Below are 16,149 nucleotides of genomic sequence, written 5' to 3' on the forward strand. Positions count from 1 at the left end.
AGCAGCACAGCTATCGACCTATCTATATGCTCTCCATCATTATTTCCAATACTTGACTGGTCAGTACACAGAGATCCTCTCAGCAGCGATCACTATCCAATAATCATTACCAGGGAATTAGGAACATACTGCAATAACTGAAGACAAACACCAGCCAAGGAATTAAAAAAATTTTACCATAAAAATAAAATATAACGAAATACTGTGATACACTATCGGAAGTCTAAAATATTACAATAAATTACGATAAAATAAACTACGATAAAACGTTAAAAATATACCGAAGCAATAAAATTATCTAAAATAAACTGGATTAAAAGCAATAAAACCTGAAGCTTTCGGAGACTGCTGTCTCCTTCTTCAACTGTATACTATTACTGCAATGACGCATCCTTAAGTAGCAGGCCCATGGCACTCATGCACGTGGTCCATCAGACACATGGTCGGCATTCCCCACACGCGCGTCGGAAACGGAAGTGGCTCGGGAGCGTGTCAAACAGAACTGGTCATCCCGTCTGAGGACAACCGCCTCAAACAGGGGGTGTAAACATATCCCCCTGTCCCTGTTAATAGTATTACAACTGGATGAACCAATTCGCAAGCTCTCGAGCCACTTGCGTTCCCAAAATCCATGGGCACGGTCCGTAATGACCGCGTCTTCAGGGGAGATCTGACGCTGCTTCTTCCAGAAATGCTCTGCCACAGCAGACCTCGCATAATTAGCAGTCTTAATAGCGGTCATGTGCTCCCCCAGATGGTCTTTTAAACGTCGCCCCATCTCCCCCACATAACACTCCTTACAATCCGGGCACTTAACACTAGACCACACTACTAGTATAGTCCTGGGCTACGGGATCTTTAACTTGAGACACCACTGTGTGCAATCTCCGTCCTGGAAGTTGCACACAGTGGGTCTGACACTCCCGCAGTGCCCGTACAATGCGTTCTGAAAGGCCCGGATAGTAAGGAATGTATGCGGTAGCCACAAGGGCAGGCGGCTCCCTATGATTGGACTCTACCCTATAAATATATTTGTCCAAGACCCTCTGGGGGTACCCACACTTCCTGAGGTCTGCCGTGACTCTGCAAATTTCCATTTCCTTATCCTCGGTTGTACTACAGTGGGTCCCCACCCTATTCAACAACACCCTGGCTACACTATTCTTATGATGATAAGCCTGTGCCGAGCTGTAATGAACATACTGGCCACGGCACATAGGCTTTCTATAAATTGTCTTTATTCTAGACCCATCTCTGCTAACCAGGACATCCAGAAACGGGAGGGACCCAGCTTTTTCCACCTCCGAGGTGAATTGTATAAATGGGGAGAAGCTGTTAAGTAAATTGAGCACCTCATCTTCCTTCCTCTTTTTTAAAATGGTGAACGTATCATCCACATATCTCCTCCACTCGCACATGGGGAAATCCAACTGATGAAACACCCTGGTTTACAGTTCCTCCACTGCCAAATTGGCCACAATGGCACTAATGGGGGAACCCATGGCGGTGCCATGGACTTGCTTGTACATAACTTTTTGAAAGATCATGGTAGTGCTAGCGAGGCAAAACTCAACGCCTTTACAAATATCATCGATACTTAGTAAACATCTAGCACTTAAGTTATCATCCTGTTCCAAGGCCAATCTTACACAATGCACCCCATGTCCAATGGGGATACATGTGAACAAAGATATGTCAAACGAGATCATAAGTTCATCTTCACCTATAGACTGGCTTCTTATAAAGTTCATAAATTCCTTGCTATCTTTAACTACTAAACTGGAGCGTCTCACTATAGGAGCAATAACTCTAGCTAAAAATCCAGATAAGGCATAGGTGGGACTACCCACAAACGATACTATTGGCCTCAATGGAATGCCCACCTTGTGCGTCTTTGGGAGGCCATAGAACCGGGGTAATCGACATCCTAAGGCATGAAGAGTCCAATAAACTTCTTCAGTTATTTTACCAGCCTTATGCCAGCCCTGTATGATGTTGTTAACTTGTCTCTCCAAACCAGCTAACGGATTTTGATGGGTAACTTTATATATGTTGGTATCCTGTAAAAGATCCAGAGAATTAGGAACCACATGTCAGTCATGTAGAAATCTCAGATGGAAAATAAATGAAGCAGATTGGAAACTGTATAAATCTATTGCGAAATTAGATGTAGATATTATTAAGCAAAAACTGTTAGATGCAGCAGTACAATATGTAACAAATAAACTAATCCAAGCTGCTGAGCAGACTATTCCAAAAACATCGTCACACCTTCCAATACGTCCAAAATCATGGTGGAATGAAGAATGTTTACACACTAAAAGAGAAAGATATAAAACCTGGAATAATTTTTGAAGATGTCCCACTACAAAGAACCTCGTATTATTCAAAAAGGCACAAGCGCAAGCCAAGTATGTTAGAAGAGCCAATAGGAAAGTATCCTGGATAAAATTTGCATCCACTTTAACAAGTTCCACACCATCTCAAACTGTCTGGAATAAAATCAGCAAAATGAATGGCAGACATCAGATTAATCCATGTTCAATCCTAAATTGGAATGGAGAAATCACTGCACAGCCTTCAGAAATAGCCAATGCACTGGCTGAAACCTTTTCCAAAACATCAGCAACCACATCATATATTCCTAGTTTTCAAATATACAAGGCAAGAATAGAAAAATACAAACTGAATTTTTCCACAAGAAATGATGAACAGTACAACCTTCCATTAACTGTTCATGAATTGAAAACAACTCTATCGCAGACAAAGCAAAGCGCTGTAGGACCAGACCAAATTCACTACATGATGCTAAAGGAACTTGATGACCAATCCCAAATGGCATTACTTGAACTGTATAACAAAATCTTTCTAGAAAACCAGTTTCCAGATAGTTGGCATCATGCAATAATTTTAGCTTTCCCAAAACGGGGAAAGGATCGCTCTAACCCACGCAACTACTGTCCAATTGCTTTAACAAGTTGCCTAGGAAAAGTTATGGAAAAAATTATCAATGCAATTATCAAAACATGGTTTTTAAACAGAAATAACCTTCTCGAAACAGCACAGCATGGTTTCAGAAAAAACAGTTCAATGCCAGATTTACTTATCAAATTAGGAAACAGTGTTACAGAATGCCTTGGTCAGAAAGGAATATCACTTCATGATCTGTTTTGATATAGAAAAAGCTTATGATATGGCATGGCATTATGGAATTCTCCAAAACCTATACCCCCTTTGTTTACGTGGACATCTTCCTAATTATATCTAAAATTTCTTGGAACACAGGACATTCAAAGTTAGGCTGCAGACAACCCTTTCAAAGGTTTTCACCCAAGAAGGCATGCCTCAGGGGTCTGTGCTTAGCACTACCCTTTTTGCTATTAAAATAAATACAATAACCAAGAACATTCCAAGAACCATTGATGCAGCTTTATATGTTGATGATTTCAATATTTCCTACCACTCTCAGAATATGCGAATATAGAACGGCAGCTACATGGAGCAATAAACAAAATAAGCAAATGGGCTCAAATAAATGGCTTCCGGATTTCAAAACAAAAAACTGCGTGTACACACTTCTGTAGAAAACGAAACCTACACCCTGATCCTGAACTGAAACTTGACAGATATATGATCCCAGTAGTACCAAGTATATGATTCTTAGGATGTCTCTTGGATAAGAAACTAATATTCTTTGAGAACATTAAACAACTCAGGTTTTCTTGCTTAAAGAAATTAAATATTCTCAGAGTTCTTTCCACAACAACTTGGGGAGCAGATCGATATACACTTTTCAAACTTTATCGAGCTATAGTTCGTTCCAAACTAGATTATTGAGCAGCTGTTTATGACTCGACGAAACCAAATGCACTGAGATGGTTAGACCCCATACACCACAGTGCACTCCGTATAGCACTCAGAGCTTTCAGAACTTCAACTATACAAAGCCTTTATGCAGAAGCTTATGAACCTTCACTACAGCTTAGACAACAGAACTTGCAGTTACACTATGCCATCAAGATAAACTCTAACAGTGATCATCCAAATAGAGACTTTCTGTTTTCGTATAACTGGGAAAACATATACCAAGCCCATTCACGAATGAATCAGTCTGTTAACATCCATAGTTACATTATATATATATATATATAAAGTGAGGGGGAAAAAATGAGGAGGTAGAGAGTGATAGGAGGTAACAAAAATATATATATATATAATAAAGAGGTAAATAATTACAAAACTGATGAAATAAGGATGTTTCCACATGACTCACAAAACTAACATCTCATCAGGTGTCAACGGCCAGAATTGCAAGCAAAATAGTAACATGTCTCTTCATTTCTGATGTAAACCACATCATCTTATTTCCAGATGCCACCATTGTTTAGTTTTATATCTATATTTCACTTTTTCTGCAAACTATTGCTTGCAACTTTGCCTATCTCAAGTCTCTTGCTCTCTTTTAAGGTTATTTACTTTTTTATTATGTTTTCAAATGTTTAGTACTAAGCCGAGAGCTCAGTTATAACAACGTAGCTACTGCAATTGCACAGACCATTCCACCAGGGTGCATAGTTCAATCCATAAATGATATGTATTTTCAAACCTGGGGAAACCGCTCTATCAAGAATAAACTAACAGCAGCATACAACATGCAGCGAGGGTGCCTCCGTAGTCAGGTGGGCAACTTAATGCTTAACAACTTAAGCATTAAGCTGCCCTTAACAACTAAAACAATTTTAGATAACCGGCCAAATATTACTGACGTTTTCTTCTTCCTTAAGTTAACTGGATACTTCCAAAACATATAAAATTAACAGTATACCATTTATAGAGAAGCTACATGATTATAAAGCAGAATCTTGGCTTTATTCTAAACCGCAATAAGAAAAGTGAAAAATGCTGATATACAAAACTCTCCTACCTAGGCTAGGCACATTATAGCCTAAGTTGCTCTTGTGCCAATAGCTCTTAAACAACAACAACATCCTACTGCACCCCTCTTCTGTAAATTGGACAATGTCAATAAGCTTTATCACCTGCAGAACTTGCAACATTAAATACATTGGACAAACAAGTAATAAATTACATTTAAGGATTAATTTACATAGATCTGATATCAATAACTACAGCCATAATAAACTTAAAAATAATATTACTGAACATGAAATTTAATTTAGACATTTTCAATCACACACTTTTTCTAATATTTATATTTCAGTTTTAGCACAAATTCATAACCTCAATTTGAGGTTAAAGCAGGAAGAAACCTTTATGCTTAAAAATAAATCCCTTTATCTTTATGGTCTTAATAATAAGTTCAACCACCAATTTATTTCCGATCATATATCTAATGCATGTATTTATTGTAAATTTCAGATTGTAAAATATCTTATTAAGACTTCTATTATTAGATCTTATAAAAAACCTAAGACAAAAATAGAAAGAAATCTAATTTAGGTGACTTTCCTCTTCTATTCAATCAATGGGATATTGATGTTTTCGATGTACAATTGATTCAAAATATATTTTTTGGTCTTAAACTTAGTGTTTCTCAAAGCACTTTGTAGATTTATCTAATCTTTTCATTTTAAATCTACTCAACTTTATCATTTAATCAATGATATTTGTAAGTTTAGGCTTTTACGTTACAGTAGTACTCCCCGAAAAGACTCTCATATCCTTATCTTAAAATTTCAGTCAAAACTTATGGATTTTATTAATATTAGTGATTGCATTAATTGACACAGTTCTTTATTACCTTCTGATTGCCAAAATACATATGTTAAAATCATATACAAATACTCTAAACAGACCAACTGTGCAATAAACTTTGCAGAATAAAAAAAATATATACGTTTATGGCATTCTAGCTCACATACAAATAGATGGGAAGAAGTTATATTGATAAGGCTGCGTATCGGGTAATCCTTTCTCAAACAAATATCTGCTTTTAAGCGAAGATACTCTGCTCTGTTCTGTGTGTCAGATACAACTCACAGTAAGGCACATTCTGACTGATTGTCCAGCATATTCAGTCATCCGTACCACCTCCTTCCAAACCTCTCTGGTTTGCATGCCATACAAGGGGTGATTGTAACTTGCAATCAACTGAATAAATAAATAAAAAAAAATAATAAAATTAGCAAACTCGCAAGCCACTCTGACTTTCTTCCATATACCTGGTGACAAAACAAACCCAAACAAACTTTTTATGTATATTAAACACCTTAGAATAATAGATGCATTTTGATATTATATCCATAATCCATTAAAATAAATATACTGGCTCTGACAGATACATTCTGGCCATAGTTGCCCTTGTGTCGTGAAATCCACATAACAATACTCTACACCTTATGGCTTATTAGCCTGTAATTACAAATCTGTGGCCATAAACTTTAACCCTATCTCCTTTAATATAAATAGCTGTATTTGTAGATACAAAATTACAATTCTTTTCTTAATCCTAACTGTGGACATTATTTCTGGGAATCTTGATATTGTACCCCATCCAGAACTCAGAGAGATTCATTCTTATAGATTCTTTCAAATTTAGGTTGACTTATAAATTTAACTTCTTCTTCTTTAAGAAACAACACTATACAGCTCTTAAACTTTTGTTTTACTTTGGCATATAAACATAATACACCAACTGAGGCTTTTCAAAATTGGATTAATAATGTTTTTTCCGAACTTTTATTATATAATTTTTCTAAAGTGTACTCTAAATATGCATATAAATCTATTAGATATTACAATTTTCCTAAGGTCAAAACACATTTACAAGATGTACATGAGCATTTTGTTATTACACAGGTAGACAAAGCCTCCAACAACTATGCCTTTATAAGGTTTCTATATTGATACATTAAACAAAGAGCTACAGTGATACTTACAAACGGGTGCCTTCCTCTCCTAAAATTATCACTAAAAAATTATTAGCTTTAAATAAGAAATTAAATCTAAATATTAATCATTTTAAATTTCCCTTTGTTTATTTCATCCCAAGTTTCATAAAATACCTGTCAAATTCAGATTTATTACTTCTTGTAAAAATAGTTATGTTCACCTTCCTGGAATTACATTAGAACAGTTACTTAAACCGATCTTGGGTATTTTACCTAACAACAAAATTATTCTTAATAATTCATCTGTCTTAGAAACATTAAAATCTAATAAATTACAAGATATTTAAAATTTTGATTTCCATAATCTCTTTACTAGTATAGATCTGGCAAATTTAAAAACAATTCTTTTAGAAATTTTCCATAAATATAATCATGCTATTAATTGTAACATCACTTTTTGGAACTTGATCAATCTTTGTGCCTTTAATAACTATATTTTTGAAGGTTTTCAGGTCTATCAACAGATGAAAGGTACTCCCATGGATAGCTCTGCTTCTTGTATCCTTGCAAATTTATATCTTTACTGGTCCAAAATTTCTCTTCCTCAAAATATCCTGTTATTTAAGTATACTGATGATCCATGCATAATCAATTATCCAACTTTATTAGGGATTTTGGCCATTTGTATCCTCGTGACCTTGCTCTAGAAAAAACTAATTCCTGTAATAACACCGCTAATCATTTGGACCTTAACATTAGTGTTGTTAATAATCATATTTCAGTTAATCTTTATTCTTCCAGATCTTCCAATATTTCTAATAGTGTTCACATAAAGCTCTTAATATAATCAACCATAAAAAATTTTTTTCAAAATCTATAGCAAGTTTTTCATCTATAGCAAGATTTCTCTTTTTTTTTTTTTTTTTTTTTTTTTTTTTTTGTGTATGGTTTGCATTGTATATCTCATTATGATTTTTCACACACTTTTGGCCTTGGCATTACTGCCAGGCACTGGCCTAAATTTCCCACTTTTTGGCTTAATCTGTAACTCTATTTCAAAAATTTTTTCAGATACATAATACTTCCACACATTGTTCTACTCTGTATGTTCCACATACTATCCACTTATATATCACTTTATCACCTTATTTCACATTTTTTACTCAAGGTTTGTACATTATGTATAAAGCATACATTTAATAATTTATGATTACCTTAGTATGATGTCTCTATGTGATGTATGCATTTTTTCCCCTCTAGTTTCTACTTATTTCTAGTTTTGAAAATTTTTATTACTAGGTGCCAGTGTCATATAACTTTATATTTGTATCTCATTGGTGCACATTATTTAGTTTTGATATTGTTTACTCACGTGTTCAGTTGTGTTGCTACCTTTTCCTTCAAGTGTCTCTACAGTGCAAGTTATTTTTTTTTCCATTTTTTAACATTTTTTTTTTACTCTTAAAAATTTCTAGATTCTGGTTTAAATCCAAAACTATAACAATAATATTTCTCTATTTGAAAATATCATCAGTTACATTATATATATATATAAAGTGAGGGGGAAAAAATGAGGAGGTAGAGAGTGATAGAAGGTAACAAAAAATATATATATAATAAAGAGGTATATAATTACAAAACTGATGAAATAGGGATGTTTCCACATGACTCACAAAACTAGCATCTCATCAGGTTTACATCATTTCTGATGTAAACCACATCATCTTATTTCCAGGTGCCACCATTGTTTAGTTTTATATCTATATTTCACTTTTTCTGCAAGCTATTGGTTGCAACTTTGCCTATCTCAAGTCTCTTGCTCTCTTTTAAGGCTATTTACTTTTTTATTATGTTTTCAAATCTCTTTATTTTTACTTGGATTAGATTAATAAGTTATATGTTTCTAGAAATTTCTGTTGTCGATTCCAGTTTAAATTTTCTCACCTTCATAGAGTCAACTGTAAAGTTCACAAGTCATTTTCAAAAACCCTGCTTTTACTCCTTGTAAAAAATTTTTACTTTGTTTACAAAAATTTTATTTCTATTTTATTTTCATTTTCATTTATTTCAGTAACAAAATTTTATTCACATTTTTATTCTTTTTACTTCATTCCATGATGTGGTTTACATCAGAAATGAAGAGACATGTTGCTGTTTTGCTTGCAATTCTGGCCATTGACACTTGACTAGATGTTAGTTTTGTGAGTCATGTGGAAACATCCTTATTTCATCAATTTTGTATTATACATATTTTTTTTGTTACCTTCTATCACTCTCTACCTCCTCATTTTTCCCCCTTACTTTATATATATATAATGTAACTGATAATATTTTCAAATAAAGAAATATTATTATTATAGTTTTGGATTTATCATTTTGCAGCAATCTATAACAGTATCATAATACTAGCATCAAAACTGAAAATCATGATTAGACTGGCAATTCCTGATCTAGTGGAAAATAACAGAAAACAATGCTAATATCCTACTTTTCCATTTTGCAGCACAGATTTCCACAGCACACCTGACTTGTTAATGAAAATAAGAAGAAATTCACAAAATTAAAAACAAAAAAAATTTTTTTTTTAAAATATACATATACAGGGTGATTCACTACCAGTGCGACAAACTTGCAGGAGGTGTAGGGGGCACAAAGACGAATCGGAATCACATAGCATTGCAGGGTCCGAAGTGCCTTCATCATGCGGTAGAGGACGTTGAACGGGAGGTCGCGTGAACAGCAATCCCGCTGGAAGTCAGCATTTGCGAACCGGTTCCCGAGGCAGTAGGATGGACGAGTATTCAAACGTTGAACTGGCCGACATGCACCTCGCATATGGAGATGCAGACTGTAACGGACGCACCGCTCTGCGCTGCACCCGCACAGGTGTGCTCCTCATCATAAGATTTTTGCACATGTGCACAGAAGGTTACGTGAGACTGGTTGTTTCACGAGAGGTACCATGAATCGAGAGCGAACGACGAGGACGCCAGACAATGAGGAGAATGTCCTGTGTCTTGCAGAAGGCAACGCGAGTACGAGTACTCGAGTGATAGGCCAACGATTGGGTATTTCCCAATCCACTGTATGGAGGATACTGTCAACAAACCAAATGAGTTCATACCATCTGCAACGCGTCCAATCATTGGAGCCTGCGGATTATCCACTCTGGAATACTTTTGCTACTTGGTTTCCTCAACAGAAACGGTTCACAAATGCTGACTTCCAGTGGGATCGCTGTTCACGCAACCTCTCGTTCAACGTCCTCTACCGCATGACAAAGGCATTTCGGACCCTGCAATGCTATGTGTTTCCGATTCGTCTTTGTGCCCCCTACACCTCCTGCAAGTTTGTCGCACTGGTAGTGAATCATCCTGTATATACTAGGGGACTTTGCTCGCCAACCCCCATGCATGCTTTTCTGCATAAAATATAGAGGTATGACAGAGTAAGTCAAATCTTTTCTTCGTAAAAGACACCTGTCGAAACACACGTTTTTCCTTCCCTTTTTACTCCCATCAATCAGCTATCTCCCTCACTCGTGCTTTTTTTTTTTCTTTTCTTTTGTTCTCCATCAGGAAGCTCAGGTGCCCCTGATAGAGAGCAGCCAGAGCACCGCTGACAGCCTGGGTCATCTCCCAGTGGTGGTGGTGGCAGGCAACATGGAGTCCCACTAGGGGCCCTGCAGCCAAGAAGCCAGCACAAACAACAGAACCCAACACTAAACTACACATGCAACGTACAACATTTTTCTGGCTTTTACAGAGATTCTGTATTCATCACAAGAGTACTGATGGCACAGATGTGGGGAACCACAGGTGGCACCTTACCCAAACACTATGCCACTATGATCGATATCTAATCAGGAAATGATCTATGTAATTATTTACCTGTGTATTTGTAGTGACATAGTCCCGCCCACTTGTACCATGTGACCCATATTCCTCTTCTCCCTTTGGCTACTCCACCACCCACCACTCCCAAGGTCGAATAAATATCACTATGTAATTATTTACCTGTGTTTACATAGGTTACTTAGGAAAAGACCTTTTGCTCAATACATTCTATGTTGATATTAATATTTGTAAAATAATAAGAGGAGTTTACCTCAATACAGTACATAGAACACTTTCCGTATGATACTCTCCAGAAATTAAAACGAAAAAATCAAAAACTTATATTAGAATAAAAAATACATAATTAATTAAAAATCAATTTAACGCAATTAAAAATTAAAAAGAATCTAACGAAAATATTCAAAATGATTTTCCTTCCTTACTCGAAACTTCCTTAACAAAAATCGTTTTGAATATTTTCGTTAGATTATTTTTAATTTTTAATTGCGTTAAATTTATTTTTAATTTATTTAAATTGTGTTAAATTTTGGTTTTTAATTAATTATGTATTTTTTACTCTAATGTAAGTTTTCGATTTTTTCGTTTTAATTTCTGGAGAGTATCATACAGAAGTGTTCTACGTACTATATTGAGGTAAACTCCTCTTATTATTTTAAAAATATTTATAAAATACTAAACTATTTACAAACTATACAGATATTTAAATATTTATAAACTACTAAACTATTTACAAACTATACAAATATTTAAAATATTTATAAAATACTAAACTATTTACAAATATACAAACTATATTGGGTCCCTTCATCAGCTGATATTACAATGGAACATCAAATGATATCATGCATGGTCATGTATTACAGAGTGAAGCATGTGCAAGAGGTTGATGGATATTATGGAGGCAGTTTCTTTCAATGGAAGATAACAATGTAATTATTTGCCTGTACATTTGTAGTGACATAATTGCCCTGCCCTCTTTCCCCATTGGCTTGAATAAATATCACTAGGAGGAAAACTTTTTTTAATGTATAAAGATATATATATAATTTTAATGCAGATTTATTATTTTTTTGTGAAAAGAAAAAAAAGAGGAGAAAACTGAGTTTTTCTAAAAAGACTGAGAAACTCTATGTCACCAACTATATTATGACAGTGGAATAGAGAAGTGTCAAACTGAGTAAAAAAGATGAATTCTCTGTCATAAATCTAGAGAACCAGCAGCTGTGAAAACATTCTGTAAATTTCAAAGTGAACTGTCTACCTGTTAAGTGGTAAAACAATGACAAAATATTATTCATCATTGAGTAAAGGAAAAGGCCAGCATTACCACTAGATATTCCCAAAAGCTAACAGCAACTGCTAAAAGAAGAAAAACAAAAAATATGCTGAACCTACTCTGGGATATACTTAATTTGTTAAACTCCTGTTTTTGATACATAAAAGCTAAAAGATCTGTTTTGTTAGGGGAAATTATCAGTACTATTTGAACCTACATAAAGTTGACAAAAAAGAAGGTAAACTCACTCTACATTTATTACTCAATGGCAGTAACTTTCTTTCATCGCAATGATGTAAACATTGAGATGGCATTTCTTCATCATAAAGGGAATTAAAAACATAGTCACACTTCTTTCCAAGTTTTCCTGATATTCCATTAATTTTGTCATTCTTGTCATTTCTTGCTTTAGAAATCAATATGTCACATCGAAAAACATCACAGTAATCAGCAAGGCACACAGCATCCTCTGCCTAAAAAAATTTCTTTAATTAGTTATGTAGTGGTGTAGTCAATTATTTCTAATTAATCTGAGAAAATGTTAAAGCATTCATATAAGCTTTTCTCTTAACAGTAATTCAAAAATGTTAGATGTATACTGTGGATAGGTTCAGAATTAGGAAAAATGAAACTCTGTTATATAAAATACCAGGTTAACCTAATAGACCTGTCTGCACTTGTCACAGCAGTGCGGCGCCTCTGTAGCCAAGTGGGAAGGAGCAGCAGTGCGTAGCACACGCATCTTGATTAGACTGGGGTTCGAGCCCGTCACCACCAAATACGGAGGATGCGGAAAGGTCAGGAAATGACCACTGAATATCCCGGAGCAATATGGCCTTAGTTGCTAATGTTCCTAAAAACCAAATAACAATAACAACACAGAAGTGCAATCTAATGGAAGAAATGAAGCAAAATTTGGCAGTTATATATTTTGGAGGAAGAAGAAGTGAATTACATTAAAAACAAAAATAGTTCCAAAAATCACCACCAGGGAAATTTTTCTGTGAACAATTAACCCATCATATAATTTGTGCAGTTGTGCATACTGTAAATGAAGAATATGCCATTACCACCAGTTTGGTAAATAATATTATAATTTTACTGCTTGAAGTTTTTGTGTAGCATTATCAAAAGGCAACATGAGTAATTATAGACCTGTTAGCTTAATGTCTGTTCCAGAGATAATAATGGAATCACTAGTTAAAGAAAGAAGTAATGCAGGACCATTTGGATAGGCATACAATTATACTGCAATCACAGCATGTATTTGTCAAGGGGCAGCCTTGCCTAACCAATCTGATAAGTTACTATGATGCAATGACTAAGTAACTGGATGCAAAAAATAATTTTGACATGCTATATGCAGATTTCAGGAAGGCTTTTTATATTGTTTCACATAAAAGACTGCTGTACAAACCAGAGCAATGTGGCATTAAGGGCAAGTTACTGCTATGGATAAAGAGACGGTTAAGTGGAAGAGGACAGAGAGTAGTTATCAATGGCCATTGCCCTTTGTGGACTAATGTTATTAGTGGAGTTCTGCAGTGGAATTGCAGGGCCCATTATTGTTTTCAATATTTATTAATGATATTGAGTAGGGTATATCAGGTCTAAGTATATAATGTCTAAGTTTGCAGATGATACAAAGGATGGCAGGGTGGTTAAAGCCAGTCATCAGGGTGAGCTACTGCAACAGGATCTAGAAAAATTGGGTCAATGGGATGAGAAATGGCAGTTGAAGTTTAACATTGACAAATGCAAGGTACTGCATATGGGTAGCGGTAATCCCAGAGTAACTTATCAACTATGTGTGTGATACTGTGTAGTATCACACACAGGGTAGTGAAGAATGAAAAAGACCTGGGGTACTTGTGCAGTCAGACATGAAATTCTCTGAGAAGTGCAGACATGGCGCAAGGACAAGCTCACGGGGTTTTGCCAAGGATATACAAAAACTTTGTTAGTAGGGATAAGGAGGTGATTATCTCTTTGTATAAGGCCATGGTTAGGCTGCATCTTGAGTACTGTATACAAGTCTGGAGGGCTCACTTTAGGAAGGATGTAGATCTGCTGGAATGGGTGCAGAAAAGGACAAGATTGGTGAAGGGAAAGGAACAAAAGTGTGCTCTTACTTAGAAAGGCTTCCATTCCGCAAACTGCATCATCTCAAGACCAGGCACCTACAGGGAGATCTGACTGAGGTGTTTAAACAGCCTTGACTGGATTCAGTAAACTGAATGTTAATGGTATTCTTCCATTTGCTGAGACTGCACACGAGGGGGGCATAAATTCAAATCGAGGAAGGATGGTTGTAGGATAGATGTGTGGAAGTTTGCTTTCAGATTCTTGGAGGGGTATGGAAGATGGTGAACCATTCCCCCCCCCCCTTTTTTTTTGTTGGTTGATATATGCTTGCTTTCTTGAATCATTTGCCATTACTACTACTACTTCTACTACTATTATTATCAATAAACACCTAACATGTGTGATAGATTTCAGGTTTATTACTGCACTGGATACACTATCACAGGGAACTTTCTACTCCCTCAAAAGATCAATGCCAAGAAACTGGTGCTAAAGCTTAGTCTTATATCCAACTTAAAAAAAGCAAATACTGCTATCCACAGTTCTGTCCAAGTTGTTAATATCTTTTTAAATTGTAGAACATCACCTAAACTAGACAAATTATTAAAGGGGATGGACAGATGATGTTGGAGGATTTTTTTTTTTGGCTGTTACTTTATGAGCTTGCTTTCCTGTGTCATATTTCACCACCATTGCCATACTACTACTACAACTAATAATAATAATAAGCAGGCAAATCCACTATGCATTTAAAAATCTAAGACACTGCCAAGAGCTGTTTCAAAGCATACAGGCTTCTCATCAGCCAGCAGGTGGTCTCTATTTGCAAATGTTTGCTGAACTAAGTGAATAATGGATTTTGTCTACATCAGTGTTTCCCAAATCTGGGTAAAAGTGGTTTTTTTTGGGTAACAATACACCTCGGAATACACATTAAAATTTACTGTAAAAGTGTAGAAGAAGAAGTACTCTGAAGAAAGTGATCAGTCAGTGTGCACTAATACTTTAAAACAGCCTAACAAGTATTTATTTGCTATTTAATAAATACGCCATACACCTGTCATTAGATTCAATCATTTCTGCCGTGCTCACATGCATATGGTGAATTGACAAAATACATCTACACATACTGCACCCCCAACTAAACTAAAGTGAGTGAGTCAAGTTGTCTAGTCTAAACTTTAGGTGCAGTGTGTTGCTAGCTGTGGTGGTGTGAGGTATGTATCGCACTGGCTGTGTTTATAAATTGTACTGTACACATTTGGAAAGGTAATCTTCATTATATTATTTTTAGTTTAATTAAAATAATATAATGAATATTTAAATCCTAATTTCCATCTTTTTTTCTTACCCAGAATGAATGCTACCAAACATCCTTATATGCCAGAATTCATTGAGCTAGGTTTCACCTATATCGAAGACAAGGGAGTCGTGAAACCACAATGTGTTGTGTGCTCCACTGTTCTATGCAATGAGTCATTAAAAAAGAGTAAGCTCCAAGACCATATGAAGCAGAAACATCCAACATTGCTGTCCAAGCCTCCATCATATTTTCAACATTTAGAAGGGATTATAAAGAAGCAGCAACTTACTAACAAGAATTCCAAAGCAATTAATCAAAAGGATGCGGCAAAAGCAAGCGTTGAAGTGGCTTACCTGATTACAAAATCAAAGATGCCACATGCAATAGTAGAAATGCTCATCTGGCTAACTGCTATTCGCATCAAAGAAATAATTAGCATTAGCATTAGTAGAGGCATATGATGCAAGAAAGCAAGCTTATGCAGCACCAGCCAAAAAAAAAAAAAAAAACTTCCACTTCACCCCTCCGTTCGTTCGAAATACCTGTCCAGCTGAGCCTTATTTAGGCTATCAACTTCCACAACAAGGGATGGAAGTCTGTTCCACCAACCAACTACCCACTGGCTAAAGGCAAATTTCCGCACATCTGTCTTTCCTCAATTTGAATTTATGACCTCTCAGGTGATTATTCTGAGCAAGAGGCAGAATCCCATCAGCATTGAGCATGCTCAAACCATTCAAGGCTTTATACACCTCTATCAGATCACCTCGCCGGTGC

The 16,149-nt window shown here is 35.7% G+C and overlaps 1 protein-coding gene across 1 annotated transcript in view; it reads right to left on the minus strand.

Moving 5' to 3' along the window:
- Positions 1–16,149, minus strand: part of LOC150082881 (uncharacterized) — a 142,951-nt gene that overhangs the window by 74,388 nt on the left and 52,414 nt on the right. The window contains exon 4 of the mRNA XM_090378309.1: positions 12,233–12,457. Coding sequence (XP_090234435.1) covers positions 12,233–12,457 — 225 coding nt within the window. The remainder of the gene's footprint in view (positions 1–12,232; positions 12,458–16,149) is intronic.

This window comes from Mastigoproctus giganteus, chromosome 7 (assembly GCF_048544385.1).
Source record: "Mastigoproctus giganteus isolate SK-2022 chromosome 7, ASM4854438v1, whole genome shotgun sequence".
In the NCBI taxonomy this organism is placed as follows: Eukaryota; Metazoa; Arthropoda; class Arachnida; order Uropygi; family Thelyphonidae; genus Mastigoproctus; species Mastigoproctus giganteus.